This window comes from Penicillium psychrosexuale (genome assembly GCF_028828465.1).
Source record: "Penicillium psychrosexuale strain IBT 29551 chromosome Unknown utg000004l, whole genome shotgun sequence".
Lineage (NCBI taxonomy): Eukaryota > Fungi > Ascomycota > Eurotiomycetes > Eurotiales > Aspergillaceae > Penicillium > Penicillium psychrosexuale.
In genome coordinates, this window is record NW_026643189.1 from 4,878,954 (window position 1) to 4,898,332 (window position 19,379).

Here is a 19,379-nt window from a genome sequence, read left to right on the forward strand (position 1 = left end):
ATGGAATGAGACCAGAATTCAGAAAGATGGGCTGATAATGCGACCACTCGAACGTCTGATGAAACGGGCTTCTGCGATTCGGACTCGTCAGCTAAGTGGATCGGAACTGGCTCCTTCCATTGGGTTCAACCTGACCGAGATGGAAATTGCAGACTCATTAACGTTGGGTCAATTAGAGGACTTACCTGGGGATCTACTGGCTGTCGATGCCGCATCCTTGGACATTTTCAGAGACGTGGTGTCGGATTTAGGTCTATAACAACGTTACAGGCAATCCATTGCCGACACATAGCTGGTATACAGTAGGAAAGGAGGGCTGCCGTATAGGTGAGCGGAATATGATCGATACATTGAACTAGTTAGGTTTTGCCCGGTCCTTCGGGTCTGTTCTGAGCCCCGACTACCTAGGTACTTCACATCTATGGTTAATCCCGAGGCCCGAAGTCCCCGGTGGGATCTCGGACTTTGATTCATCATGTACGGGGTTATAATCACCCACGGACTTACTTAGGTACCTAATTAACTAGTTAACTAGTTATATAGTTGATTATCGTAATAAAAACAGTCGACCTCAGGAAATCCATGGATAACTTACATCTATCCATGGATTAGCTGATAGATGACATAATAGCCCTAATACATCACCCCATGTGAGACGTACGCTCAGTGCTCGGGACTGACCTCAAGGCCGGGATGATGGAACACCTCGAGACCAATCAAATGCAAAATAGTCTCTGTAATTTCTCTCCGGTGGATCTTTGTCGCAAGGGGTGACAATATAACTGGCGTTACGATAATTCTATCCTAGGTAGGTAACCGTGCACTTTTACTAAGGCATTGCCACGTCCTCGGATGTCCAGAATCCCGATCAACCTATCCATATTCAAAGTTCCAAGGTTGCTGCGGGGTTTTACTAAGGTGGGTCGGGCAACAGGGTGATCGGTTCCAAACTGACGCCGAGCTTATTCACTGGCGATATCTTCGCCTGAGAGCGCTCATTCGCTTATGGCCAAATTCAAGATTTGCAGCTCGACATTGGTATAAAAGCATCCTCGATTCCTCGACAACCTGAGATATACTACCTCCAAACCACACAGACTGTATTACTGTGTTATTGCCCAAATTCCCCTGTTCTCCAAGCTAAATCCATCAGTTATCCACCATGTCTAAGTTGATCACTATTTTTGGCGCCACCGGAAACCAGGGTGGTTCCGTCATCGACGCCATTCTCGCCGATACCCAGCTCTCGAAGGAATTCAAGATCCGGGGTATCACCCGCGACACCACCAAGAAATCGGCACAGGACCTGGCCAAGCGCGGTGTCGATGTTGTCTCGGTAAGATGGGATTTCTTATTTCGTTTTACTCTTTTCACTTCCTCTTTGTCTTTGTGAATAATTATCATAGGTAGAGAGACTAACATTCAAATAGGCCGATCTGGGCTCAGTCGACACTCTCACTGCGGCGTTGAAGGGATCCCACACTGTGTTCCTCGTCACCAACTACTGGGAGACTATGAACCCCGACATTGAGTTCTCCCAGGGCAAGAATGTGACCGATGTCTCCAAGGCTATTGGTGTTTCTCACCTGATCTTCTCATCTCTCCACCATGTTACGGAGGAGACCAAGGGTCGCCTGAGCCATGTGCCTCATTTCGATAGCAAAGCCAATATCGAGAAGTATATTCGTGCTTCGGGCGTTGGATGCAGCTTTGTCCTTCCCGGTTACTACATGAGCAACTTCACCCAGATGCTCAGTCGTGCTGAGGATGGGTCATACCAGCTTTTCTACCCGGTGGGAAAGCAGGCTCAATTCCCTCTCTTCGATGCGGCCCAGGATACAGGTGAGACCTCTCCTAGCTCCCCTCTTTTTTTTTATACGTATTAACTCACATATCCCCTAGGTCTCTTCGTGAGAGCTGCCATAAAGCACGCTGGCCAGCTGAAGGACAAGCAGATATTGGCCGCTGCGAAGTACTACACCCCCGAGCAGATCGTGGACACCTTCTCCAAGGTGACTGGCAAGAAGGCTGTCTTCGTCCAAGTCTCTTCCGATCAATACAAGGCCTCCCTTCCTGCTGCTATCGCTGATGAGTACCTTGAGAACCAGCTATTTGTGGAGGAGCCTGGCTACTACCTCGGAGAACCCCTCGAGCCCAGCCTGAGCCTTCTCGATAGTAAGCCTACTACGTGGGAGGAGTTTGTGAAGAAGAACGTTTCTGCTTGGAAATAGGTCACTTGAAACATGTATTTAATGTTAATTGATTTACAGCTGGTTTTCTAAACAGATATTTGTAGGCATTTAAAAATCCATCAAAAAACCATACGTACAGGTATCCAAAAAATAATAAAAGAGCATCTGAAAAGACTTTAAAACAGAGGTTCAAAAAAGACATCTTGAATCAAGATTTTAGATTAAAACTTCTCTAATACCACGTTTAATTAACTAGGTGTTCAGATTCTCAGTTATCGGGATATTGATCTTCGGCTATGCTATCTTCATGACATTTATATATTGTACCACGACCTTACTTAAATTAAAAGATGAGAGTAAGAAGAGCAGGAAATTGTATATATAAGTGGAAAGATTTCCATATAGTTCACTTATAGAGACATAAAAAGTGCTAGACAGTTATTTCTCTACTCTTTATATGTCTATAAGCTACGAGATTTAACTGCTATTAGACGACGTTAAAAATGTTAGAAAGATTCCGGACTTCTGCAATTGTGGGCTTTTATTCTAAGGACGCTGGATTAAGTAAAACATTGATTATGGTAAGGCTTTTGTGTGGATTATAGGCGCGTTATATTTGTTTAGACTGATTTCTACGAGGGATGCAGATGAAACAGGTTACACCAGTCAATTATTTCGGGATTATTGTCACATTGCGTAGGATCAACTCAGTATGATATGGGGCTCTTGGATATGATGATGTAGCCAATGAGAGCCTATACTTCCACTCGATGGGTGATCTGCACCGGTACTCATTACAACCCTGTAATAATCGCGATGGGGGTCGTCTGTCTCCATTGTAGGTTCCCTGAGAAAATGAGAGGTCAGTATACTTGAGCTTCACGCTCGGTTGATCACAGAAGACTCACAAGATCATAAGGGCAGCACGAAATCCCGATAATCAAGTCCTTCAGCGCCTCCATCTCAATGTAGTCTCCAGGCTTGCTGTTGCTGATAGGCTTCAAAGTGTAATTGGGCGAATTCATGAAAATGTTGAACGGGTCAGGAAGCTCGAGCCGTGAAGTAATACCATATGGCTCCATGGCCTCAGTGATATTCATTGCGCAGGACCGATGACCTTCCAGACCGCATTCAGCATAGATCTCCGGGAAACAGGGCATGAATGTCATATCGTGGACTTTGCAGGTATCGGCAATGATAGTCAGAGCAGGAGCGTCGAGGTTGGTGCGGAGATGCTCCCCAATGTCGGGACTGACACCTTGCAGTCGGAACCTGGTGTAAGACATCCGAACATGCTCTTTTAGGCCTGGCTCGTTAACCCAAGCCATAAAATCAACAATTTGGAGACCGTGTATGTCAACAATGCGGAATCGCTCCCCTTTCATAACCTCAAATACGTAGCCTTGGGCGGCAGGGACAATGTGTGTCTTCGCAGTAGTGGGAAGATTTTCCATGATTGTCGAATTATAACTATAATATCAAAAGAATGATTTAATGTTTGGCATGAATTGCTTCTTTTTGTAAAGAATAGAGATTTGATCGAGAAGGGTCATATACTCTCATACTTTATAACCATACGCTCGAGGCACTTCAAAGGTCAAAGGCACTATTGCGGCAGACATCAGCGATTAGGGAGACTTGCGGCACCATAACATAAAGTAAGCACAAAAAAGTTGAAATTGATTGCGTCAGGGCAAACTGTTTGTGTTTGCTACAACCTACGGCGCAACCCTGAAGCGAATGACGCTGCGGCAACTCAAACGGGCACCGCATTTTACCGTTCTATTATAATGACTATTGCTATATAAATAGCATTCGAAAAAAACATACAACAGTGAGGATTCGCTGGTGGTCACCCACCCAACTACTAACTCACCGGCGTGTGGCTTAAGTACGGCTGAGCGGACGGGAAGCCCTGTTTTCCACACCCTATGGTCGTATGTGCTTGTTACAGGAATGGAATGGATTATAGAATGTAAAGGAGGCAAGTGACATACGCGAGTGGCGTGGTGATGGAGATCATGAAACAACAGCTCCTTCCTAGATCCCAAGCTGAATCAAAGTATAAAATCATTAATGTTACGGTCAGTATATAAGAGTGAATGATGATGCTACTGTATGATTAATCCATAAATTCTGGATGGATTTAGAGAATTGACAATAACAAATGGCTGTCGTTAACAAAATGATTCTCTACGATGGTCCCAGGTCCTGTGTTCCGCTGACTCATCGGAGCTCGGCCCCAGCGGGATCTACGCGCCCCTGGCACTTGAGAGCTTTCTAAATTTTGAAGCATCAGACCCTTCAACTACATTGTTTTAAGTACTTAACTATCATGGCCGAACATCCTTCATTTACCCTTGCAGCTCTTCGTAAGTCCGTGCAACGAGACCAATTGCTATATTTCTGACCAAAACTAGTGCCTATCGGAGGTACCGTTGGGTTTCTACGAACGCGGTCAGCGCCTTCTTTGATTGCCGGTGTTGGACTCGGTCTATCATATGCCTATTCCGGTAAGTACCATGGGTGTGCCAGAATATTCCGAAGCTGACCATGTTACCAGGTTATTTGATCAAAGAGAACAAGGACTACGGCACTGAGCTCGCCCTGGGAAACAGCATCCTCCTTCTGAGCTCTGCGATCCCTAGGATTATTAAGACAAAGGCTAGGGCTGCTATGCCTTTGGCTCTCGGTGCCACTGGGTTGTTAGCATCTTTCTACTACCAGAAGAAGGTGCGGGAGTTCCGCTTTGGAGTCTAGATTCTACGATTTCATCGATATTACGGTATAAGCCATCAACCACCCAGATGCGTTGAGTGTCGATAGCAACCCCTGATTTGATCTCGCCACTCTTTTGTGCGAAAATAGCTGTACGAAGAACCAGCCTGCCTGTCCAAATGCGCTTAATGTACCAAAAGATGAGAATTACGTTACACATTTATATACATCCGTTTTCAATAGCTCCCAGGTTTCTCCCCAAGGATATTTTTTTCATCAAGAGCGGAAGGCACGAAATCATTTGTTCATATTGCGGGTTTACTAACTCGGAGAGCAAAACACTCTGAGATATCATAGCTAGAATATGCTTCTTACTCCTTGATGAAGCAATGCAATGACCTACTACTCTGGCTGGAACGAAATAATCGTCCCATCGCACTGTGGAAAGAATGATTGAACAATTAGGTCTCTCGGAAATCCGACAGCAAAACATCGGAACAGTATAAAAAACCTGATTAATTCGTTCATTCTTTTTTTAAAAGACGGAAAAAATATGGTATCGGTTGGTTATTAATGGCTAAACGAAACTGTCTACCTAAAATCACGCGCATTTGAATCTAATCTATAAGCAAAATCGATGTGGGCAACATAAAGCCCATGAAACCAGCTCCTATAAAGGCAACAAATTTCAATTTCATTCAACCTGATGTAGTACCTGCAACAGAAACGCCACTGAGGAAAAAAAGTAGGAACGAGCACACAAAATGCCGGCCTGTTTGAGACCTGCTTATAATTGGAACTAAAAATATGGGCTTATGATACCGCGCGCCCGTGTCGATATCTCAGCTGCCCTTCGCGACCTTTCTTAAGAGGATAATAGGATACGGTACCTTGTGTTGTGGTTGTCGTTCGCGAGGAGGCAGGGCAAATGAATTTACTACTACTACACCGTAATACTAGTATCATTGTCAAAACGAGTGTAGGCCATCGTACCACAGCAGATTATGCCAGTAAGAGGCCTAGTAACGTCAAAATAAAACTTTGTATCTAAATATTTCCCTGCATTTGATAAAACAAATTTGGGGAAATTCACCCAGCCAGTTCTACAGTATGCCCGGTGCTCGCATGGAGCTCGTACGGGCGACCCTTGTCCCCTCTCATTTCGTGGACCACTTCAGGCTGCCATGCGGTTCCTGTAGCCCCTCCCGTTTCTCCAGCATCCAACAACATGGCTTTCTCCTTAGTCATTCCCTCCTGTCCTTCGGACAAATCTTGCCCGTTCCGCCGCACGCGTTTCCGCCTTAAGAACCAGAGTAGAAAGGCCCCAAGGACCGCCAACGACGCGACGCCCACGCCAGCCCCAATTCCAGCCTTGGCGCCTGTACTAAGATTGCCGCTGGATGAGGACGCCGTGGCAGTATTTGTGGCAGCTTCGGTTGCGGTGATAGATACGCTTCCTTTTATGGTTGTGGCTGTTCCTGTTGATGTCGCTGTAGTTGATGTCGATGTAGTTGTTGTCGCTGTCGCTGTGGCTGTTGTCGCTGCTGTGACAGGACCAGTCGGCACACCAGTCCCAGCATAGCTTGTGGTTGCCACGCCTGTTATGCCTAGTGTTGTCTCACTGTGGTAGTCGGAGGACAGGATGAAAGTCACGCTGTTGACACCGTCCGCATTATTGCCTGTCTCGTATAAATTGAGCCAGCAGTAGTCCGATGATTGGCGAAAGTTGACGTAAACTTCCGTGCTGCCGATGGAATTTACTAGTCCAATATTCGAGACTACTCAGTGAAGAGGAAGCCGTTGGCATAATCCAATTCTCTGCGTATGATAGAGCAGAGCTCTTCCGCTTGTTGCCCGATAGAACAGGAAATCATACTCTGATAGGTGGTCCCGCTTGTCTCAGTCCCATTGCGGCAGAAGAGAGTGAGGCTTGCATTGCTCAACGTCGATGTCCAGCTGACATCAATGGTTTCTCCGTCATAGAAAACAAGTCCGTTCTCAACGGGGTACGTGAATGTGCCAGGTAAATCCGCGCGTGCCACCCTTGCGAATAGGGAGCAAAATATGGCAACAAGTACCAACATCCCTTTTATTGAGTCTATCGCTTTCATCTCGGGTCTGCGCTAAGTTGGGTGCGGGTTCTTCGGCCTGCGGCTTTTCTCCCTCTTCCCTAGAGCGGGAGCTGGAACTGGAGGAAAAGATCAATTTCAAATTCAGTTTGGATAGTAACTTGGCTTTTTTCCCCCTGCGATGCTTAAGCTGTGTTAAAAGAGTTGAGACAGAAAATGGACAATTAGAAACAATTCGGAGAATCGATCGGCGCTGCGAAATAGCCTCATTTTGAATATTTTGACAAACATACCACTAGACGTCCAAGCGCTATACGGTCCTATCCTATGGGCAAGTATACTCTATTTAGGAACAGACAGGATATAACTTACTCGTCGCATCTATTGACGGGCATCCTCACCGACGCGGCGACAGGCGAATAGCTCGAAGTATTGACAAAGGCGTCGCCAGTATTCATCATACGACTGAAGCAGTTTATGTTGTGATGTATTGAACATCTAATCAAAAAAGTTCATATAGATCGTCTGATCCTCCAAAAGAAGATAGTCCATATAATCCTCCTTCGATTAAATGCAAAATCTATTATTCTCAGTCACAAGACTTTTCCCGACCAAGTAAGCACTTACTTTCGCCAATAACGTTCGACGACAGCAATACCTTCCAAGGCCTTTGGCTTGAAGTTTGGAGGGAGCCATCCAAGACTGCGAAAATGTTCCAGTCTAGCTCGAGTTTCTTCGCAAAGAATAGGATCGGTCTAGTATTGGTACTCGTCAGTTTAAGCCGGATATACAGGCGCAGGTAACATGGAGGCGGTCGGATACAAAGTCCAGGGTGGAAAATTTGTGTTATGGGAAACGACAACGTCAAGGTCGCCTTGAAGCGTGGGCAACGAGGGTGAGAAAATGGGAGGTGCAATGACACCGGAAGGGAGGGAAGGCGATGCATCTTATAGGCGCTCAAATGGACTGGGCGAAAAGGGAGGGGAGCCATTTTCGGCGTCGTTTTGGTCGCCAGTGGAAACGAGGGGAACAACTGTGCAAGTCGAGCGTCAACATCAGGACCGGAGGATGACTAAAAGTACAGGGTGGGTGCAGAATAGTGGTGTTACAGGGCAGTGGGCGGCCAAGCGGCGGCTGGACGTCCAAAATTACGGGTGGAAAGGCAGCCGTTTCTGGCCTCAAAAGCGGTCATTTTCGGCCTCAATCCCACAGGTCCTCATATTCTAGTTGTAATATCTCTATCGCGATTAGTATCTGTATATTATTCCCGAGGTCGTCTAGTCCACTCACATGTCACCCCGCACGGCGATAAAACCCGATTGGGAAATGTCAGGGCTAGACTTGTTTGCCTCTCTTGCCTTCTTCTCTCTTTATATAGTTATGAGAGCCCTGCCTTCAACAGAACAGAAAGCTCAATAATGTCAAGTCTCAACAACACCGATGGTCCACTCCAGGTCCCTGGATTTGGCTCCATTCCCTTGGACTATGAGCTCCCCACCGCGACCCGCTTTGCCCATGCGCTAATTGAATATCGCCATTCGCCCCGGTTGACAAAGCGCGAGATGACCATGATCCGACTTATGCAACATATAACGGAACAGCCCGGGTGGGACCAAGCGCTGCTGGATCCGGATGAACCTCGGCTCGCGCAATGGCACCAAGAGGCAGTAGCAAGTGAAGAGTCTCTTATCAGTGCACCAGCCTGGGATTGGTGCATCGCAGAGCTACGGGACAAGGCGCAGACCTGGCAAGAAACCGGCCGTTTGCTAGTATTTGACAGCTCTTCTGCTGTATGCCAGGCTAATGTGCCACTGCCGCAAAAGGATATCCAGACAGAGGTAGCCCGATTAGGAACGCAAGCCAGTCACGACTCTCCTCTGGTAGATCCATTCGAGTTCCCCCTTGTCTATGACCGGTCCCCGGTGTTGGTCGAAGGCGGACAGGTATCTCTTGATGACCCCTGGCATTTGACCGGACAGACTGCGAAAGAGCTGCCGGTCCATCCCCTTGAACAAACGCGTAGGCGCCATAATAGGCCCCGGCGCCATGCTAGGCGTCACAGGGATGAACAGAAGAGTTGTTGGTCCAATCGATTTCAGTGGCTGCCATGTGAGGTAGAATTTACTTCCTCGCCTCATCACACACCCGATGTTCGCATCACCTCTTATGTCAATAATCTACACCCGCACAGCCACCGAAATTTATATGCTCACCTAGAGCGCCTGATTGCTCGTTATATCCCTTCCTGGAATGAGATCCTGTTCTACGGAGAAGCACGCGGTCGTCATCCGCCACGTATCCTCACCTATGGTTGCCACATCGAAAACTACCAGGAAGAGCATAAAGTCTTTGAAAGACTTTCCCTTCAGATAGGTCCCCCTTAAGTAGAAATATCATTAGCTCTAAACTATAGAGCTTCGTAGAGACCTTAGCTCCTACCATACGGCTTTTGAATATAAAGGTTATAGAATAGAAAAGTAGCAACCATCTTCTACTAGCTTTTGAGTTTGTATTCGATGCAAAACTCGCAATTGTCTCGCTTAATCTCGTTTGTCATTCTGGGAAGGTGCGAGGGCGAGGGCGTGGTCGTTCCTGCCTGTCTGGTAAGTACGACCCTTCCCAGATCGTCACACTGACGGCTCCACTTAGCTGCCAGATCGTAACACTTAATACCATAGCTTTATCCCCTCCTATACCTTTACTATTAGTTATATATAATGACGAGAGGACTATAAACCTATTAAAAAGTGAGGATATAGCATATAAAACGAAGCTTCGATATATGGATATTTATCGCTACTAGCTGAGATAAGAGGTTAGAGAGGGACGCATTAAGGTAAAATGGGTTGCTAAGCGAGTATGGTTACCGATAGACTCACTAAGGTGCTATCTCGACAGAAGCATAAGAACTTCATAAGGTTGCTTAGGATGGTAGATATCAGCCATCTAATAGCCTAGAAGATAAATGCTTTACAGGATCTAGCAAGCCCATACTGCACTTACTGAGGGGTGTTTCGGAGTATACGGACCGGCTTACCGGCGGATCAAATAACTTCTCGAGTCCTGACCCACATGACAATGATTAGCCTTGAAAGTCATAGTTCAGCCGTACGGCAATCCTGGACGATCCCGTCTGGTGGGGGTAAAATGTGTGCCATACACAGACCGTTGTCTCCAATCCACCCAAGGTTCGGCGGCGCCCCGACTGTGGCTCACAAGGGAACAGAAAAGATAAATTCTCATGAAATTCTCATGTCTCACCAAAGAGCTCGCATTGGTTGCCATTAATTAATCACTATGCAGTCTACACGAGACGGCGTGGCATCATTGAGACAACACAAAGCGCAGGATCACTTTCGGCCCACCGGAAGAGGCTTTCAAATTCAATTTGAAGTCTCGATCGCACCAGATCAGCGGACTCCATTATGCTTAATGCTACCGCCTGCCGCTCAAAGCCTAACCCGACGCCGGACCACGACGCTAGACAAGGTTGTTTTTGTCATACCTGTCCAAATTGTCTCGGAAAGGAAAGAGTCGACGTTCTCGGGTCTTTTGGTCTGATCTCAAAGACGTGATTCACAAAATTGATCCCTGCACCATGAAATCTACACCTAGCGGGTCCGAATCTGTGCACCACAGAGCTAAGATAAGAGCAAAAGCGGAATAGAGTGGATAATGTGCTTATAAAATATGACTTATGTCGGAGTAACCGTATGTGTAAACAATCAATGGTATCCAATCGTCTGAGTTTCTGTATTGCTTACAGCAGGTGCCGGGGGAGTAGGGGCCAGGATTCACGCACGGCTCCTGAGTGAAATTGCAGGTCATGGAGCTCGCTGGTTGATCAGGCCGAATTGCTGATTGCTGCTATCCTGGCCCACCGGGTTCTTGATGAGATCGGGGATGAGTCCCTGAACAGATTTCAGGTATTCCAACACCGGCCTGAGGACTTTGAGAGAGTTACTGATATGGTTCAGTAACTGGCATACATCATACTTGGAGTCGAGTATGCGCTTGTTAGTGTTAGGTGCAGAATTGTCTCAAGCCCCTGACAGCGGGGGCCATTGGCTGCCTGGCGCCATATTGAGAAGCAATATAAAATTGGTATCAATAGATGGAGTGGGAAGTTGCGAGAAACTTACAATTACTATGGATATCGTAACCCAAAGCATTGTGGTGCAATTCCGAACATTAGATATGCGCGGGAATAGATGTTTGCTTCGCCAGTGCTAGTGTGCAGTAGTAATAGCAACCACGATCCTACGGCGTATCCACCTCCAATGTACCCCCCAGTAGGATCTAGCGTGATGCGGTTACACTAAGTGGTGCAAGTCTTGTCTCTCGTACTTGTTGCCCCCCCATGCACTAATCAGTACCAGCGGGGCAATCCGCTGTCAGCCACTGGTAGGAAAAGTCCCGCTTGTTTGGTCCCTCTTCCCCCCTTTGGCCGGAATATTTGATGAAAGATAACGGTATCACCAGTAATTTGGTCATGTCATTGGACTGAGTGTTATTGGAATTATTGGAATCTGGCTACTTTATTTCTACGGCTCGAGGCTTCGGGCTTTGAGCAAGTTTGCTATTTCGACGGAGGAGTGAGCGATCTCCAGGCCTCGCTTAAGTCATATATGGAGGTCCGTCAATGCTACCTGGGTTGTCAATTTCGATCGATGAGTTAATTAGCAATACAATATTGAATAATTGTTCATTTACCCGATATTATATTTATGCTAGTTCAGGGAAGTGGGCCGAAAACACCAAGGCGTATATACGAGCTAGATGGCAAGCATGCTGACCTCGGGGCCACATTTGTCCTTGTCCTCCCCAGGTAGAATTCAAAAGTTCCTTTTGACTTCCTCCGAATCCATGTGCATCGCTCACAGTTCTTCATGTTTTCCACGTTAAGGATCGGTGACCACGCAGCTATCTGTATAAAAAGCAATACCGAGCCTCCGGGTCAGCGCTCAAATCAACAGCGATTCGCTTGCGATACGTGTCGCTCGAGAAAAGCATGTGCAAGTCATCTCACTAGATAGATGAGAAACTGCTAACTTACTGTGTTTTCTGCTGTAGCTCAAGTGTACCGGACACAAAGAGGGCTGTGATCGGTGTCGATCTCGAGAGATACCCTGCACCTACCTGGCCGATGATACCAGCAAGAAACACAGACGAACCAAAAGACAAGCTTTGGCCAACCGTTCCGCCCCTGCACCTGGGTCGCCCTCCAATGTCAATTCCAAAAGCAACTCACGTACTGCCGGAAATCAAGAGCGTGTACTACCAGACGGAAACCAAATCATGACTCCTGATCAAAAAAATAACGTTCCCCGCCCGAGTTTATCTGCCCTTGAAACACTCCCGCCCCTCGAGTACATCGACACAGACCTCGAAACATTCGCATCGACGACAGATCCTGACCTTTTCGATGCACACAATATTTTTGATATAGGTTCTGGTTTCACGGGCCCAAATCCCGATTTCTCAATCGGAAGTGGCTGTCATTCACAGGGAAGCCATGATCGACCATCTTGTATGTCTTATTTTGAAAAGGCAGACCACCCGTTGGATTGTGACCTCCACTTCCCGTCGATTCCGTCTCCGGTGGGACACAGCAGCCATGATAAAGTGCCCGTGAGATCAAGCACGTCAGACTCGCGTACTTCGAGACCACATTTGCGCCCCATAAATTCAGCTTTGGAAAAGTCTGACCACGGAGGGAGCTCGTTGGACGAGTTAATGACGTCGCCACCATCATATCTATCATCACGGTCCACTAACCAGGCCTTCAGTCAACAAAAGTACCGTCCGGATGATGACCGATATGTACACTCTTTCGGAAATGGTGAACGACCCCAATCAGCACCCACATTGAACCAGAGGGAAGGATCGGTTTCCGGATCCAAATCACAACCGTGCAAATGCATGCAGACAGTGATCCTGTTACATGAAGAAGTCGAGACCCGAAAAACCGCAAACATGACTTCCGAAGACTTTTTGTCTTTTCAACAGAGTGTGTTGCGTGAAAGCAATGGCGTTCTTAAGTGCAACGGGTGTAGAAAGGTTTCTGCAATCTCCATGTTGTTGATTACTGTCTGCGAAAAGCTTCATTGCTCATTCGAAAACATCTTGAATATCTTGTTGGACACGCTAAAATATGATCATCCATCTTGTCCGGGGTTGCGCCATCAGAGGACGGTCTCTGGCAGTCAAGAATCTGAAGTCATTCATAGGGTGAAAATTGGCCGGTACAGCGTTGAGTCGCCACAAGAGCAAGCCGTTCTCATTGCCCGTCTTGTTGAGATTCAGCTTCGGGTGCTGCGAAATCTTTTGATGCAGTTGAAGGATATAGCGGTACACTGCGGCTGGAACAATCACGTTTCAAGAGTTCATCAGATTGACCAACGGACACGGGGGACGTTGATGAATTTGATGAGTGCCACAAATGACGCACTTGATCAGTTTTAACCCTGGTTCGGGTGACAGTCTGAAGTCCTGGATACTTCCACCACGATTGGCGGATCTTACCCTACGTCTGAGAGATGCTGTATGAATGACAAATCGTCAATCCTGTGACAGAACCCAATTGCAACAGAAGCCTTGGGATGATCTTGCGTATGAGACTCATTATGGACTCTGAAAAGCAAGACCGAATAAATGAAGAGAGGGACCGGATCTTCAGGTAGCTTCTGCTGCCGGGATCAGCTAAGCTTGGTCACAGTGAAGGGTCGATCTATGCACAATGATAATTTTCACCACACCATGATTGGAAGCAACCTCTCACACTCACTCAGGAAAGGGGTCAGGAATTGGCATTTTTTTTGTTATATTCACCTCTAACACTTACATTACAAATAGAGTACAAGAACAGGGATATTTTTGAAATAGAAACGGAGATCAAGAATAGGGTTATCTGATTATAATAACACGTTAAAAATAAATAGAGAGAATGGATAAATTAGTGCGGGAAACAAGGTGATTAATTTGATCCTCTACTACGTAGTCCTTTCGGGGCAAGAATGGGCTTCACAGCTGGCACCTGGGCGCCAAAGGAGTACCTTATGTATGGGGGGACGATGGACAACCAGGAACTCTAAAGAACACCAAAACGTAAGGGGCACGTGGCAAAAAGCCACAGGACATCCTTGGGGCCTCAAGCAAATCCTCTAATCTGGGCATGTCTTGGGTGCAGAAGGGGCTTGGAACCATTCAGAACAAAACTATCTCCGACGACCAAGCAATAATGGACTCGGGCTCGATGGGAACTCCATCCTAAAATGGTAGTCCCGAATGTGCTTTGCCGTCCCTAATTGGGTTTGGCAGACCCCACTGAGATTTCCGCCTGAAAAGGAACCCTCCGAGATTGCAGCCTCATGGTAATCGCCATCTATAGTTTAATATAGAGAATGAGATTGCCTCAGTTGAGGGTTTCTTTTCTAATGAGCTGATCAATCCTGGTAACTTCACGACCGCAGACCTCGCTTGTCCGCCATGGAATTTGAACTGGTACTCCCATGGAGTATTAGCCGTGTGCTTCTTACCATCACAGCGGCCTTAACACTGTACTCTTCTTCGCTCGTCATATACCGATTGTTTATTCATCCACTTCGAAAAATCCCCGGGCCGTGGTACGTGGCTGCGACGAGTTGGTATGAGTTTTATCAAGATGTTGTTCTTGGTGGAAACTATGTCAAACAGTATCCAAGACTCCATGCCAGATATGGTGAGCCAAACTTCTACCCTATTGAAACAAAACTTTCCGCTGAGAATTTGACTAGGACCTGTTGTTAGAGTGAGCCCAGATCGGATTCACGTGAATGACCCTGACTTCTTTCATGAGTAAGTTCTCTCTCAACACGCAATTCACCGACAAGATATTAACGAGTCCGCATAACAGGGTCTACTCGCCTGGGTCACTGTATTTGAAAGATCCGCACTTCTTCCAGACATCGGGCGGAATCAGTGAGGCGCTCCCTGCGCTCGTTGACCCTGATTATCACAAACGACGACGCAGAATGATCAACTCCTTGTTCTCAGCCAAGTCGATAGATCAATTGGCCCCAATTGTGCTTGGTGTTATCAAACGCGCATTGAACAAGGCGGCAGAGTCTCACGAGAAGAAAAAACCGTTGGATATTCAGCGTCTGTACACGGGAGTTACGGTAAGAGAATTGGGGATTTGTGGTGTACGATGCTCACTCCAACTAAGACTAACTTCTTTCATTTCTATATTAGATCGATACAATCATGAGAGTGCTCTGCGATGAACAACTCTATCTCATTGAAGCTGAAGAGGAAGAGCCGCCGTTCATGGCCACCCTTCGCACATTTTCGGCAAACTTCTTTCTCATGAAGCACATTCCCATCTTGACTATGCTCGCTGCAAATATGCCCACCAGATTATCAGAGTGGCTTGTCCCTGGCGATGCTCAGTTCCGAAAGGTACAGTCAACCCTATCCCTTCCCTTTTTTTCGCTCGTCCCAAGACCCTGATCACCATACCTGCAGAAAGTTACCGAGTGGATTGAAAAGAGAGAGGACAAACACAGACAAGGGATCAAAACCGCCGAGGATGGCCGAAAGACGATTTTGGATCTTCTCTTGCAGCCAGAAGACGGTTCCACCCCATTACGCAAAGCCAGTGTTGTTGACGAGACTTATTCGTTCTGTTTTGCTGGGACTCACACGACCAGTTTGACCATAAGCATGGCCACATATTACTTGCTGAAGAACCCTGAGAAGTTGGAACAGCTCTTAGAGGAGCTCAAGGGAGTGAAAGAGAACTCTCAAGGCATGCTGGAATATCGTGACATCTGCAGGCTGCCATATCTGGTGAGCACCCACCTTGTCATCTGTCTTCGTGGCAAGAGGATTGCTTCGGAATGGACCACATATCTGACTCATATCCGAAACCAGACTGCAGTTATCAAAGAATCGCTTCGTCTCTCATCGCCCGTGCCAGGAGTTATTCCACGCGTTGTTCCAGCGGGTGGAATCACTTGGGCTGGCCACTTTTTGCCCGAAGGAGTAAGTCATGCCCATCAAGCCCGGGCTGCCATCATTGAAAGTTACTGACCATTGCTACGCAGACGTCCGTATCAATCGCGATTCGTGCCATCCACGACAACCCACATATATTCCCCGACCCTGCAAGCTTCATCCCTGAGAGATGGCTCCAAAATGACAGCCTGGACCACTGGCTGGTCGTATTTGGCAAAGGTTCCAGGTCATGTATCGGTCTCACGTGGGTATCCTCTTCTGTTGATCATGCTCTGAGATCGTCTTGCTGACTTCCTTTTAGCGTTGCTTGGATGGAGCTATATCTGTGTCTTGGCAACTTCTTCGCACAGTTGGATATGAGCCTTTATAACACGGATGAGTCTTCGGTCCAATGGAATGACTGCGGAAACGCTATGATCCACAGACATGTGAAGGTCACCGTTAACTCGGTCCACTGATCGGCTGCTCTAGCCCCAGATATGAGGTTGAGGTAGGGACGGGTACGGAGGGTAGTGAGGCTAGGGACTGTACCTCCACCAATTCATTCACTTGACCGCATATACCGCTTACACTTCTAGACCGATTAAACGAGGTTATTCAGATATGATGAGTAATCTAATGATCGAGAATCATATCAAGTCTTGTCTAGGAAATGTTGATTCCTTTCTGGTTTACATAGTGCCTAACTGTTGCATATATTTGCCTCCTACCTATCAAGTACTCCAAATTACCCGAATTTGTCACTTTGAAGTAACCATATTGCGATACTTTATCTATTTAGATCTGAGTATGTCTGGCGGTCTTGCACAACTAAACTAAATCTCCCTTCTCAGGAGCAAACTTTGTTCATTTAAAGGTTACCCAGCTAACGCAACATCGTGCGGTCACAAATGAATTGAAATCAGTAATGAAAAGAAATAGCAGCCAGACATGACAAAAGTCAGAAAACTGAATTTCCTAACTTTTCATACATAGTACTTCATCATCTCATCGGAATCACCCATCGACCTTTGCATCGTTCTTTTCAATCCACTAAGACCCGCACTCCGTGGCTATCATGCTTAGGAAAGCCCATCACAAAGTCACGAACAAATCGAACATCTGACTCACCAGTCTCGAAAAGTGATAGCTTTGGTCCATCTTCACGAAACAGGATAGCAGTAGTAAGATATAGCTCGGCCATCGCAAGACTAAAAGGTTCAGCGTCAGAAGTTGACAACAACTAGACTTTCAGTGTGGAAGGAGAATCTTACTTCATTCCTAGGCAGCTGCGTGATCCCTTCGTAAAAGGGACAAAGTGTCGGTCCATCTGGGGGTTATAATGCCCGAGCCATCTCCCCGGCATGAACTTCAGAGGTTCTGGCCAAACATCGGGGTGCGTGTGCATGTAGTAAATTGACATACCCACAGGGGTCTATTGAAAGTTCCAGTCAGCAATTAGACTTCTTGAACGAAGCTTGAGGGATCTTGAATACATTTCGTGGTATAGTCCATTGCTTATACTGAAGTGCCACGTCGGGAGAGCACCGCGGCAGATTTCCTATAAGCCCGTACAGACTACGATGGGATAGGTTAGCCTGAATCAATTCTGCAAATAACACCCACGGGATTTCCGCCTCATTGGAGGGTCGCGGTGTAGCGAACTTACCGAAGCGCTTCCTTTATGCAGGCTTGGAGATACGGAATTCCTTCAAGATCGGCCACACGTGGGGTTCGAGTTGGATAGCTCGACATGATGACTTTCAGTTCTTCTCGCAAACATCTTTCAATCGACGGATCGGAAAGAGCGTGATACACAATCATGGCGAGTACATGTGCACTTGTGAAGGTCCCTGCAATGAGAATTACCATTGCCTCCGCCTGAAGGCGCGATGTAGACTTCTCAGACTCGGGAATGTTGGAGGTCAGGAGATGATGAAAAACCGAAAGCTTGGATTGATTCGAACCCAAGTCTTCTTGCTGGATGCGCTGCTTGGTTTTTTTGATATACTCTCTGCCCATCTCGTAGGTCATCAGCGCGCTGTAGTCGTTGATTGAAACTGTGAACTTACTGCTCCCACCATCATATTTGAGATCCCTTCTGGGTAAAGCCGCTTTAGGAGCGAGGATGGAAGTAGTTGAATAAGTCTGCAATCTATTAGATACTTTGCGTGAGGGAATTAGCATCGGTTCATGAAGTACCTGTTCAACCAGCTAAAACACCGGAATAAGGGCGCCACCAATACTGTTTTGACCATGAGATCATGCCTGCAGAATCGAAACTTAGTTGACGTTCAAAGCATAGGAATATTCTTTCTGGGTATTTACCATCCGGGAGAGAAATCCGAATCATCAACAAGGCCAGGGTGCGCTCCGCAAGCAACATGTCCGATAATGTCGCCCGTCAGAGCTGTAAAAGCATGATTGATATGAACAATAGATCCAGTTCCTTTGAGCCTCTCAAATTGGTCGTCAAGAAGCTGGACCTTCTTCACAATAATATCTTCAAAGCGATTGACGTTTTGTTTCGAGAAGAACGTTTCAATGTTTTTCCTTCTCTGGCGGTGGAGGTCGTGAGATACAGACAGATGGTGAGAATCTGTGCGATTGTATTGTTAGCTTCATTCAAATCCCAGTCCTTGCTGCATGAAAGACATGCCATCAAATCCGTTGCCCTCTCTGCCTCGAGCCCAACTATCCGTCCGGCGTGTGGACCCTGCGACATAGAGTTCGTAGTAGAAATCAGAGTCGCGGATGGATAGCTCCCATGGACTAATGCGTACTATCGGACCTTTCCGAGAGTTGAGTAAACATTGATCACCTTGTGGCGTGTGAAGTCTTACCATATTTCTTATGCAACTTTTCCACTTTATTTCCCCACTGTCCATCCCTGACCAATTGGTAGTAGAATTCATACCATTCTGTCGCAGCTGCCAACTTTGGGCCTGGAAAACCTGCAAGAGGAGAGAAGTATAGACGGTACACCGTCAAGGCAGTTCCATAGAAGAACAGCACGAAGACGATTCCTATCGCAAGATCTAAGAATCTTACATCACTATCAAGGATTTGGATAAACTTGCGCCCAAGTAGCCAGTCAACGGCTAAGGCGTACTTCGGATTTGCCATTAACGAGCGATATTGAAAGAGCTTTGCGATTTAGAGACAAAATACAACATAGAAAACATCCGCCCATGCACGACCAGATATGAACTCCCTATATCTATGGCACTACGTCTGAATATCTGTGGCCATTGAATTTTGAATACCACGATCGCCCAGTAGTTGAGGTGATTTCGGAAGTCACCTAATTCAGCGTCTCCACTGGGTTGATTGTTTCTTTCCCGTTTAGGATATCTCCGAGGCCCACTTCTCGGCTCTGCTTTTAGCCACTCTCTATCCATTGTAATTTTTTTGTTTTTGGTAG

The 19,379-nt window shown here is 46.7% G+C and overlaps 8 protein-coding genes across 8 annotated transcripts, besides 2 other annotated features; 5 read left to right on the plus strand and 3 right to left on the minus strand.

Annotated features, from left to right (window-relative positions):
- Nucleotides 1-1,162: 1,162 nt before the first annotated feature.
- On the plus strand, nucleotides 1,163-2,231 carry N7518_007739 (NmrA/HSCARG family protein; the record flags this gene model as incomplete). The annotated part of the gene is made up of 3 exons (XM_057188666.1): nucleotides 1,163-1,336; nucleotides 1,431-1,842; nucleotides 1,903-2,231. The coding sequence occupies 3 exons, from the start codon at nucleotides 1,163-1,165 to the stop codon at nucleotides 2,229-2,231; spliced, it is 915 nt and encodes a 304-aa protein (XP_057040369.1).
- An 854-nt stretch (nucleotides 2,232-3,085) lies between these two features.
- On the minus strand, nucleotides 3,086-3,646 carry N7518_007740 (uncharacterized protein; the record flags this gene model as incomplete). Its single annotated transcript, XM_057188667.1, has 1 exon — nucleotides 3,086-3,646. One exon carries the CDS (start codon nucleotides 3,644-3,646, stop codon nucleotides 3,086-3,088), a length of 561 nt encoding a protein of 186 aa, XP_057040370.1.
- A 238-nt stretch (nucleotides 3,647-3,884) lies between these two features.
- Nucleotides 3,885-3,971: a sequence feature (Protein overlapping with rRNA (N7518_007741, KAJ5790730.1) was converted to a misc_feature.).
- Nucleotides 3,972-4,004: 33 nt separating this feature from the next.
- Nucleotides 4,005-4,184: a sequence feature (Protein overlapping with rRNA (N7518_007741, KAJ5790730.1) was converted to a misc_feature.).
- A 343-nt stretch (nucleotides 4,185-4,527) lies between these two features.
- On the plus strand, nucleotides 4,528-4,952 carry N7518_007742 (TMEM14 family protein; the record flags this gene model as incomplete). Its single annotated transcript, XM_057188669.1, has 3 exons — nucleotides 4,528-4,564; nucleotides 4,613-4,705; nucleotides 4,756-4,952. The coding sequence occupies 3 exons, from the start codon at nucleotides 4,528-4,530 to the stop codon at nucleotides 4,950-4,952; spliced, it is 327 nt and encodes a 108-aa protein (XP_057040372.1).
- Nucleotides 4,953-5,999: 1,047 nt separating this feature from the next.
- N7518_007743 (EGFR-like transmembrane domain-containing protein) lies at nucleotides 6,000-6,994 on the minus strand (the record flags this gene model as incomplete). The annotated part of the gene is made up of 2 exons (XM_057188670.1): nucleotides 6,000-6,670; nucleotides 6,787-6,994. 2 exons carry the CDS (start codon nucleotides 6,992-6,994, stop codon nucleotides 6,000-6,002), a joined length of 879 nt encoding a protein of 292 aa, XP_057040373.1.
- A 1,403-nt stretch (nucleotides 6,995-8,397) lies between these two features.
- On the plus strand, nucleotides 8,398-9,363 carry N7518_007744 (uncharacterized protein; the record flags this gene model as incomplete). The annotated part of the gene is made up of 1 exon (XM_057188671.1): nucleotides 8,398-9,363. The coding sequence occupies one exon, from the start codon at nucleotides 8,398-8,400 to the stop codon at nucleotides 9,361-9,363; it is 966 nt and encodes a 321-aa protein (XP_057040374.1).
- A 114-nt stretch (nucleotides 9,364-9,477) lies between these two features.
- N7518_007745 (uncharacterized protein) lies at nucleotides 9,478-9,782 on the plus strand (the record flags this gene model as incomplete). Its single annotated transcript, XM_057188672.1, has 2 exons — nucleotides 9,478-9,582; nucleotides 9,603-9,782. Coding segments are annotated over 2 exons (285 nt in total), but the record flags the coding sequence as incomplete, so codon positions are not given.
- A 4,685-nt stretch (nucleotides 9,783-14,467) lies between these two features.
- On the plus strand, nucleotides 14,468-16,434 carry N7518_007746 (cytochrome P450; the record flags this gene model as incomplete). Its single annotated transcript, XM_057188673.1, has 7 exons — nucleotides 14,468-14,699; nucleotides 14,755-14,815; nucleotides 14,874-15,138; nucleotides 15,212-15,418; nucleotides 15,485-16,003; nucleotides 16,066-16,220; nucleotides 16,278-16,434. 7 exons carry the CDS (start codon nucleotides 14,468-14,470, stop codon nucleotides 16,432-16,434), a joined length of 1,596 nt encoding a protein of 531 aa, XP_057040376.1.
- Nucleotides 16,435-17,000: 566 nt separating this feature from the next.
- N7518_007747 (cytochrome P450) lies at nucleotides 17,001-19,081 on the minus strand (the record flags this gene model as incomplete). Its single annotated transcript, XM_057188674.1, has 7 exons — nucleotides 17,001-17,166; nucleotides 17,230-17,390; nucleotides 17,452-17,533; nucleotides 17,625-18,103; nucleotides 18,202-18,223; nucleotides 18,284-18,554; nucleotides 18,799-19,081. The coding sequence occupies 7 exons, from the start codon at nucleotides 19,079-19,081 to the stop codon at nucleotides 17,001-17,003; spliced, it is 1,464 nt and encodes a 487-aa protein (XP_057040377.1).
- Nucleotides 19,082-19,379: the final 298 nt, after the last annotated feature.